Source organism: Physeter macrocephalus, chromosome 4 (assembly GCF_002837175.3).
Source record: "Physeter macrocephalus isolate SW-GA chromosome 4, ASM283717v5, whole genome shotgun sequence".
In the NCBI taxonomy this organism is placed as follows: Eukaryota; Metazoa; Chordata; class Mammalia; order Artiodactyla; family Physeteridae; genus Physeter; species Physeter macrocephalus.
The window spans coordinates 63,967,011-63,978,173 of record NC_041217.1 but is presented as its reverse complement, the minus strand read 5'-3'; the positions used below and the strand labels follow the sequence as shown (position 1 = coordinate 63,978,173).

General features: G+C 38.8%; 1 protein-coding gene across 3 annotated transcripts in view; it reads right to left on the bottom strand.

Annotated features, from left to right (window-relative positions):
- Positions 1–11,163, bottom strand: part of TMCO1 (transmembrane and coiled-coil domains 1) — a 60,746-nt gene that overhangs the window by 44,566 nt on the left and 5,017 nt on the right. For all 3 annotated transcript variants that reach the window (XM_007128951.3, XM_055084238.1, XM_007128952.4), the window contains exon 3: positions 4,682–4,741. In XM_007128951.3, the coding sequence (XP_007129013.1) occupies positions 4,682–4,741 (60 nt within the window). The remainder of the gene's footprint in view (positions 1–4,681; positions 4,742–11,163) is intronic.

The window sequence follows — 11,163 nt, the reverse complement described above, 5'->3', positions numbered from 1 at the left end:
GGACCAGGGCTTGTACCCGTGTCCCCTGCATTGGCAGGTGGATTCTTAACCTCTGCACCATCAGATAAGTCATATGTGTGTGTGTGTGTGTGTGTGTGTGTATATATATATATATTTAAAGAAACCGAAGTAGGGAATCTGAGCAAAGGGAAAGTAAGGGTTGCATAATAACAAAACTGTAGATAGGGTCAGTATACAAAAATACATTTAACTGGTCTTATAAAGTTGCTGGAGATGAATAGCAAATCTGACTCTATGCTTATTAGCAGCCAGTCTCAAAGTGGAGGGAAAAACCATCAGTTCAAGCACAGGGTCAATAAGATAAAAAAATAAATCCATTATTTATGAGAATCACTGCTTGTCTTGACATTGAAAACTACTAGAAAGTTTTCATAATTTCTCGTCAAAGGAGTATTGTGTAATGTTGTAGATAATGTTCTCAAAAATAGTCCATAGGGCTTCCCTGGTGGCGCAGTGGTTGAGAGTCTGCCTGCCGATGCAGGGGACACGGGTTCGTGCCCCGGTCGCGGAGGATCCCACGTGCGGCGGAGCGGCTGGGCCCGTGGGCCACGGCCGCTGAGCCTGCGCATCCGGAGCCTGTGCTCCGCAATGAGAGAGGCCGCAACGGTGAGAGGCCCGCGTACCGCAAAAAAAAAAAAAAAAAAAAAAAGTCCATAGCAGCACTACAGTAAATTTTATCTGGCTGAGTTTTTCATGACATGTCTAATAGTGCAAATGTCAAGGAATAATAGAGTAGAAGCAATTGTATAAAGTCCAAAACAATACATGTTTAGGTTTACAGATTTCTGATAGTCTGGTTTAATTTAGGAGTAAAATTTATAAATCTACAGAATGGACAGGATGCTTGTCCTTCAAGCAACTCCTAACAAATATTATGTCTTGTAACTCCTATTAGATTTTGATAAGCAACTCTTCATAAATATTATTTCTTTTACCTTCTGATGACATTTTGGTGAGCAAACAATTGAAGGTAGCATTCCATGGTAAAATAATTTGAGTATAGATAGTTTGTGTTGTCAATTTTAAGGGTAGTGGGTAATGTGCCTTCCATTTTTATATCTTGCCTATCCTTTATAGCAAAGCTACTCCAAAGAATTACCCATGTTCAATGTCTTCACTTCCTCACCATGCATTATCTCCCTAATCTATACAATCTGGCTTCTATCCCTTATCATGCCACTGAACTTATTCTTGCTAAATCACTAATTATCTCTGTTTTGCCTCTTAGATATTTAACACCCAGCCTCTAACCCTTCCTGTCCTCTGAAACTCTCCCCTCAACTTCCGTAACACAACTCCTTTCCAACTTCTCTGGCAATACTTTTTCAAGCTCCACTTCTTCTGCTACCCCTTAAATTTCTATGTCTCAAGACTCTCTCCATCCTCAGCCCTTTGCTTTTCTTACTTTATATGGTCTCCCTGTGTGATTTCATTTACTTTGTGGACTCAATTATAATTTATAATCATATGATTCTGAATTCTATTTGTAGCCTTTATCTCTCTGCCAGCTCCAAACCATACATCCAACAGTGTACTAAGTATTTCCGCCCTATTGTCACACAGACACTGCAAATCTAACATGTGCAAACCTGAAATCATCCTCTCTTCCTCATCTCAATCTGCAACTTCTCCGATATTTCCTCTCCTAATCAGAAATCTGGGCTTTTTCCCAGACTCAGTCCTCTCTACATACCCTACATCTAAAAAGTCTGCAAGTCCTGGGACTTCCCTGGTAGCACAGTGGTTAAGAATCCGCCTGCCAATGCAGGGGACTCGGGTTCGATCCCTGGTCCGGGAAGATCCCACAGGCTATGGAGCAACTAAGCCCATGCGCCACAACTATTGAGCCTGTGCTCTAGAGCCCACGAGCCACAACTACTGAGCCTGCGTGCCACAACTACTGAAGCCCGCGCACCTAGAGCCTGTGCTCCGCAACGAAGAGAAGCCACTGCAATGAGAAGCCCACGCACTGCAATGAAGAGTAGCCCCTGCTCGCCGCAGCTAGAGAAAGCCTGTGCACAGCAACGAAGACCCAATGCAGCCAAATAAATTTTAAAAATTAAGAAAAAAAAAAAGGCCTTCAAGTCCTGTTACATCTACTTCCTCTATATCCATTGAATCTGCACCATTCCCATTGTCACTGCCTAGGTTCAGGTTCTTGCCATTTGTCTGCCTAGGATACTTAAAAAGCCTCATAACTTCCCTGACTCCAGAATGATGCCCTCTCTGATTTATCCTTCAAACTATTGTCAAAGTTGTCTTCCTTAAAATCTGATTTCAAATCTCTGTTTAAATCCCTTAATGGTTATGGAAAGACTTCTGCATACATTAACCTCCTTACCTTAGTTTAATTTATAAAGATCTTTATGAACTAGGCCCTACTTATTTCTCTAGCCTTGTCTGCTTGTACTTTACACATACCTTCTTTTTTATTTGTTATACTAAACTATTTATAGTTCCAGGTATATACCTTGCTATTTGATCCCTCTATGCTTTTGCATATGCCTATCCTTCTACCGAGAATATACAAGGCTTAAAAATGCAGATTCTTGGGACTTCCCTGATGGCGCAGTGGTTAAGAATCCGTCTGCCAATGCAGGGAACACGGGTTCGGGCCCTCGTCTGGGAAGACCCCAGATGCTGTGGAGCAACTAAGCCCGTGTGCCACAACTACTGAGCCTGTGCTCTAGAGCCTGCAAGCCACTGAGCCCGCGTGCCTAGAGCCGTGCTCCACAACAAGAGAAGTCACCGCAGTGAGAAGCCCGTGCACCGCAAAGAAGGGTAGCCCCCGCTCGCTGCAACTAGAGAAAGCCCATGTGCAGCAACGAAGACTCAAAGCAGCCAAACATAAATAAATAAATAAATTTATTTTAAAAAACTGCTGATTCTTAAAGTTATGAATGATTAGGTTCAAACCCCTTCTCTACCACTGACTTAATCCATCATACCACCGAATGACCAAGAGTACGTTACTTCAACCTCAATTTTCTCATCTCTAAAATTGAGGTAACACTGTTCACTACCACATACCATTGTTAACAGCATTAAAAAATATGTCAAGTGCTTACTTCAGGGTGTTGCAGATGGTAAGAATGCAACTGACCAGTATTTTATTTATTTATATTTTTACTTAGTTAACGCACACTAAAGCTTCAAGATTCAGCTTAAGCATTATCTCTTAAAGAAAACCTGATCCTCTAGCCTGGTTTGTATAGCCTTTCTTCTTTACTTTTATGACACTCAGAATGTCTCTCTAAAAAGTAAGTATTACACTGCATTCATATGTTTTTCCTCTTTAGACCTCTTAAAACAGCAGTCCCCAACCTTTCTGGCACCAGGGACCGGTCTTGTGGAAGACAATGTTTCCACAGACGAGGAGGGCGGGGGTGTGTGTGGGGATGGTTCAGGTGGTAGTGCATATGATGAGGAGTGATGGGGAGCAACAGATGAAGCTTTGCTCCCTCACCTACCCACCACTCACCTCCTGCTGTGTGGCCCCATAATGGTCCGTGGTCCAGGAGTTGGGGACCCCTGTCTTAAAAGACAGAATTTTTTCCTACTTTGTTTCTCCAATGCCCACCAGAGTGACTGACACATACAGAGTAGATGTACAGTAGCATCCTGCCGTGGAACTAAATGAATAGGCCATTTAGAACACATCTGATACTCCTACACTAAACTGAAAAGCTTTAACCAGAACAGAACACTTGTATAGTCTAGCCTGGTAGAGTAATCTCCCAGGTTTTAACAGCAGTGACCTAGGCATAGAGACATAGTTTCTGAGCCAAATACACAATTTCACAACCATTTTGTTCTGATTGCAGAATCAGGAAGCATCGTAAAGTATAAATACAAATCACATGCAGTCATTTATAAATTGTCTTTTTGGAACTGAACTACATTCTGTAATTAAATTCTAAATTACACTGGAAAACCAAAAACATATAACTATTTTGCAGACTAGGTAAAATTACTCAGCAGAAAATTTCCTACATTTTGGTAGATCTCCATCACCAGTCAATTCCCAGTAAAGAAGCTATGGCAACAATAAATACAAGTAACTCAGACTTAACTGGAAATAATCATCTCAGATAAGAAAAACAATAACCTTTTACAAACTATGCCAAGAACTTTCAGCCAAGTTCAAAAGCCGTGACTGTCAGCACCATTTCACTAAACTGAAATTTCAAACCTAAGAGCAAAAACAAGCAGAGAGAATCAAGTAAGATAACATATGCAAGTGCTTTGTAGACCATAAAACTATACAAACATAAGTTACCACTATTAAATACTTTTTTTTTTTTTTTTGTGGTATGCGGGCCTCCCTCTGTTGTGGCCTCTCCCGTTGCGGAGCACAGGCTCCGGACGCGCAGGCTCAGCGGCCATGGCTCACGGGCCCAGCCGCTCCGCGGCATGTGGGATCCTCCAGGCTCCGGACGCGCAGGCTCAGCGGCCATGGCTCACGGGCCCAGCCGCTCCACGGCATGTGGGATCCTCCCAGACCGGGGCGCGAACGCGGTTCCCCTGCATCGGCAGGCAGACGCGCAACCACTGCGCCACCAGGGAAGCCCCTATTAAATACTTTATTACATTTTCATTATCTAAGAATTTATTTCTTCCAAGAAACCTCAATATTTTGTATACCAATAACTCATCTTACCGATTTTCTTTTTTTGTTGTCGACCAGCTGACTCCGTTATTGTTTCCTTCTTCTTTTCCACTGTAAACAACATAGTAACACAGTAAAAATTAATTATGCATTAAACAAAAGAAACAAAGGATGTTTTATCACAGCTGAACCAATGAAAGAAGCTTACAAGAAAGTTACATGCTGCCTTTGATTATGGTCATGGTTAACTGGTATGCTCCCACACCTGCTGACAATAAAAGGTAGACACAATATTCTAAAAATAAAACAGCAATATTGTAAGCATCATTAATTAAATACCCATAAAGGACTTTATAAACACAAAGTCATAATCAAAACTGAGATGATTTTCAGACCATTAGCTGTGGGTGATTGCCTTAGGTAGAGTCGAAGCACAATTTTAAAATTCTGCTCTCTCAGGTGATTAATTGTAGTACCATTCTCATATTCACCATAGAAGGTGGGCATTCATTCATTCAGTTATTGGCTGCCTAAGTTAACAGGCACCATTCTAAGTAAATAAAAAGATAAACATGATCCTTGCCCTCTAAAAAGCAATTTAGTGAGGGCACATAATCAAGTAACAATTATAGTATAGAAAAAAGGCAACACATACACAATGTAGGAAGATCAGGAGAGCCAAAAAAGCTAAGACCAATTTTTTTTGAGGTTTTTCAATTAATATGACAATAGAGTAACAGTAAGCTTTTGAAAAAGAATAGTGTTAATGTATTTATATTTTATATTTACTATCTTTAATCACCTATGAATGGACTACCAATAGATACACCAAAAATTACCTTTACTCTATTTACATTATCTGTTTCTTATATTATCTTAGTATACTTCCTTTACTAGCAAATAGTACAGTACATGTACTATTTCTAAAAGCTGCATTAAAGAGAATTGGCAGGTAGGAATCTTTCCCTTATTATATTAAGTATGCTGAATTCTAAAAGCAAAATTGGTGTTACTCCTTTATCAAAGAGATATAAAATTCAATTTAACTCCACTATTACAAATAAAATGGTAAAGTTCTGACTAAAATAAAATGGTAAAGTTCTGACTATAATAAAATGTGTGTGCGTGAATATATGTATTGGGTGGCTAAGTGACAGGTACTGTTCTAGGTAGATAAAAAGATAAAACATGACATATATAGGGGGAAAAAAGAGGTGTTTTTTTTTTTTTGTTTGGCCGCACCAGGCGGCATGTAGGATCTTAGTTCCCTGACCAGGGATCTAACCCGTGTGCCCTGCAGTGGAAGCTCGGCGTCTTAACCACTGGACCACCAGGGAAGTCCCAAGACAGAGATTTAGAATGAACTATTAGTATGAGATCATAAAAGGAAATTAAGTCAAATTCTATAAGATGTTACAGAAATAACATTTTAAAAGACAAAATGGACAGAAACATTGATGCTTTATTCTTTATCATGATTATTAACTAAAGAAACAAAAAATATTTCTTTCCCACCTCAGAAGGACTATAACACAGCTACTTGGCATTTAACCATGACTGCATAAAAAACAAGGGGGAAAAATAAAAAGTCAGAAGGCTAGAGAATAGAAACATAAGATGATACAATGAACATTAACCTGATCTTCTAGCACACTGGATTAAGACTAGATAAATCTTTTCTAGGGATAATATAAATTAACCTAATGGTTTTTTAACCTCATGAAGTTGCGAAGAAACTCTTTTTGCTGATATTTATTCACCAGAACCTCACCCCATAACAAGAAATGGAGATCCTGGACTTCCCTGGTGGCGCAGTGGTTAAGAATCCGCCTGCCAATGCAGGGGACACAGGTTCGAGCCCTGGTCTGCGAAGATCCCACATGCCACAGGGCAACTAAGCCCATGCGCCACAACTACCAAGACTGCGCTCTAGAGCCCACGAGCCACAACTACTGAGCCCACATGCCACAACTACTGAAGCCCGCACGCCTAGAGCCCGTGCTCTGCAACAAGAGAAGCCACCACAATGAGAAGCACGCACACTGCAAAGAAGAGTTGCCCCTGCTCGCCGCAACTAGAGAAAGCCCGCACGCAGCAATGAAGACCCAAGGCAGCCAAAAATAAATAAATAAATTAATTAATTAATTAATTAATTTTTAAAAAATAAAGGGAGATCCTTCTCTAAAAAAAAAAAAAAGAAAGAAAAGAAATGGAGATATCAGAGTTGACAAAAATAAAAGACAGGGCAACTAAGCCCATGCGCCACAACTACCAAGACTGCGCTCTAGAGCCCACGAGCCACAACTACTGAGCCCACATGCCACAACTACTGAAGCCCGCACGCCTAGAGCCCGTGCTCTGCAACAAGAGAAGCCACCACAATGAGAAGCACGCACACTGCAAAGAAGAGTTGCCCCTGCTCGCCGCAACTAGAGAAAGCCCGCACGCAGCAATGAAGACCCAAGGCAGCCAAAAATAAATAAATAAATAAATTAATTAATTTTTAAAAAATAAAGGGAGATCCTTCTCTTAAAAAAAAAAAAGAAAGAAAAGAAATGGAGATATCAGAGTTGACAAAAATAAAAGACGTCTACTATGAAACACATTTTTGCCCATGACCTGGTATTGCTGCGTTCTGAATTCCAGAGTTGTCAAACAGTTTATAAATTACTCTAAAAGCTTTATCCTGTTTCACTGTAAACTAAAGAAATACTTCATACTTTACAATAATTTGTACTTAATAAATGCTCTCAAATAAATAATTTTGTTACAAGAATCCAATTACATATAGTACTTTAATCTTTCTCATTTACTGAAGTGTTCTTTCATTGGTCTATGTTATTAAAGTGACACAACGAAAAAAGACTCATTGACATTTAGAGCACACTCATAAGTCTAGTGACCACCTAAATCAAACAGCTTGGTACTTTTATGAAAGCATCTTTTGTCAAAGGCCCCACCACAATAGGACAGCTTTGTAGGTAACACCAGTATTCTCCAAATAATGCCTAGGATCAGATCTTCACAAGATACGAAATCTACACCTAATTTTGATTCAAATATATTTATATTTCTTTGTATTCCTCAAAAACCCTACAAATTTTTTTTTGAGGTTTTAATTATTTTATTTTTTTCATTTCATTTCATTTTATTCTTTTACATTTTGAGCCTGTGCTTCCCATCGCTTTATTACAGAACAAAGAGTAGATGAAATAGCAAGGCTTCCCTTCGGTTTGGTTTATTACTATTGATTGGTTTGTTCACTGAAATGTGTGAAAATACACTTTAGTCACCTTAAATTCATTATTAGCTATCAAAGTCCAAAACGTACTGACTGATTCAAAATTGTATCAATAGACAGAAAATTTCTACTTTTTCAACTGTGGCTGCCTACTTATTTATACTCATAAAGGATTTCTGTTTGCCTGAAGTTGTGAATAGATTAATTTTTATATAAGTTTAAAATATCAGGTAGTAACTATTTTAATAGTCTACAAGTTGGTGATCATCCAATGAGAGTTGTCACTGGAAAATATTTTAAAGAACAGATACATGCATATGTATAACTGAAACACTTTGCTGTACACCTGAAACTAACATAATTTTGTTAATCAACTATACTCCAATACAAATAAAAAGTTAAAAAAAATAAATAACCAAAGTAAAACACTCATTTAAAGAGTCAGTTTTAAAGAAAAGCAATGGTCTTATGCTTGCCCCCACTCCCTATTTCCTTCATTTCAAAAAGCAACCACTTTTACCTCTTTTAGCTGATTATTTTGATATTTACCCCATATCCTTTTTTTTTTTTTTTTGGCAGTGCTGGTGGCTTGTGGGATCTCAGTTCCCCGACCAGGGACTGAACCCATGCCATGGCAGTGAAAGCACCGAATCCTAACCACTAGACCACCAAGGAACTCCCATAAAGTTTTTTTTTTTTCTTTTAACCCCTATATCTTGAAATAAGCTAGTTACATCATAAAATCCATTGTTATAGTTGTAATTTTCGTTAAATGTGAGTTCAACATTTACAAAATTATGACCGTGAAAATACTGTTCACAGGTAATTTATGTAGCAAACGATTTAACTTCCTGCAAGTTTTTCCTAGATTTATGGCATTTTAAAATTTGTTTGGTTGTCTCCGTACTTATCACTAATTCAGCCCCAAATTCTTAGTTAGCTGTCTAAATCTTTCCTGTACAAAGCCAGATCATTAGGCATTATAAATTTTCCTGAAGAAGTTTCTCCTAGCACCCTCTTACAAGCTCAGCCTGGTGCACAGCTGACATTCCTAAGAATGTCAGATCTAAATCTGCCTTCCTCATCGTCTGGGCGATTCCCTTCACCTGAGTCCTGTGTTGGAGCTCTTGTTTCCTGGAGTTCACATCTTCCTCTTCTTTTTTGGTTTACTCATTTGTCTTGGTGTAGTGTATCTTCCAATAGTTGGCTGAGATAAAATTTTTTAAGGCCTTGCCTATCTGATAATTTCCTCAAAGGATCCTTTATGTCTGATATGTTTTTATTCCTGTCATTTCCATGTGACACTTTTTTATAGTTTCCATCTCCTGAAAATCCCCATCTGTTCATGCATATTGTCTACATTTTCCACTAGATCCTATAACATGCTAATCATAGTTATGTACAAGTTCTATGCCTGGGCCATCTCTCTCTTTTTTTTTTTTTCTTTTTTTCTTTGGTCACACTGCACAGCTTGCAGGATCTTAGTTCCCCAACCAGGGATTGAACCCATGCCCCCTGCAGTGGAAGCGTGGAGTCCTAACCACTGGACCACCAGGGAATTCCCATGGGCCATCTCTAAATTTGGTCCCTACAAACTTTTCTTGCCTGGATCCATACCAAATTTTGAACATAGAATGTCAGAAGGGATTATGTTTGCAATTAAGACGTTTGTTCAAAGAGGGAATTTACCTTATTTCTTCCTATTAAATATCCCATGCTAAATAATAGTTATCCATTTGATTACAAATATCTAGAAGACAGTATCTATGCCCGTTCATTGCATACTGCACTCATCATGGTAACCTCTACAGCGAGCAAGCAATCATACGTGTCAACTGATCATATAAATGAAAATAATACATGCTTACTGAGTTCTTGTGTTTTTTTTTTAATTGAAGTATAGTTGATTTACAATGTTGTGTGAATTTCTGGTGTACAGCAAAGTGATTCAGTTATACATATATACATAAGTTCTTTTGCAGATTCTTCTCCATATAGTTTACCACAAGCTATTGAATATAGTTCCCTGTGCTATACAGTAGTACCTTGCTGTTTATGTATTTTATATATTGTATTTTGTATCTTCTAATCCCAAACTCCTAATTTATCCCTCCCCCCACCCTTCCTTTTTGATAATCATAAATCTGTTTTCTATGTCTGTGCATGTTCACTGAGTTTTGATAGATTACCTGAAATAGAGGACCTAAGACCATAAGAAATGCCATGAGACATTCCAATCATCACCAACCTACCTCATACTTATCTTCAAAGCAAGCACATTAGTCAATTATATTAAAAAATACAACTATGGAAGCTTTGTCTGGCAACTATTACTTTGAATTTAGGTGTAAGGTGAAGGAAACTTAACTTCTATAATACAGATAACTAGAAACAAGGCAATTAGTTATGGATACTAAGGAAGCCCAAAATCTACAGAGCAAATTCATATAAGTATTTAAGGTATGAGAATATTAATCCAAACAAATTAGAAACTAAAGGTGTTTTGTATTTCATAAGACTACTCCATGATACATGTGATATGAAGAAATTTGTGTTTGGATGCCACTGCATGCTGGCTAACTAGTTTATGATCATAGCAGAACAATTCCTCACAAAGAATACATGTGATGTTATGTTATAGAGATCATTTATTCTTTAAGCTATTCAACATGCTTTTATCAAGTAGTGAATCTGTGCCAGGACCTGTGTTAAGTGCTAGAGATACAAGGGCCTTTGCCCTCATAGAAATTACAGTTCAGATGGGGAGAGGACATTATTTGAATAATAATAATCATACATAGAAAAAATTGTAATTATGATAAGTTCTCTAAGGAGAAGTATCTGGATAAATTAAGGCCCATGATCCAAAGATTTGATCCTGCTGGGGAAACTAAATAAGGCTTTGAGATCTGAAGAATGAGTAGGAGTTTATTAGACAAATGAGAGGGGAAAATTATTCCAGACAGAGGAAAAAGCAGATACAAAAGCCCAGCTCCATAGTAGGAAAAAGCAAGATTAGTTTAGAGGATGGCTAGAGAATAGAAAGTAGGGAAAAACATGACACAGATGTGGTCAGAGAGGGAGACAGGGAGGTACCCGACCACGCTAGACCTTGTAGGCCACACCTTTGTCCTCAAAGCAGTGGGAAGAAATTGAGTTGTTTTAAGAAGGGCAAAGGGCTTCCCTGATGGCACAGTGGCTGAGAATCCGCCTGCCGATGCAGGGGACACGGGTTCGTGCCCCGGTCCGGGAAGATCCCACATGCCGCGGAGCGGCTAGGCCCGTGAACCAT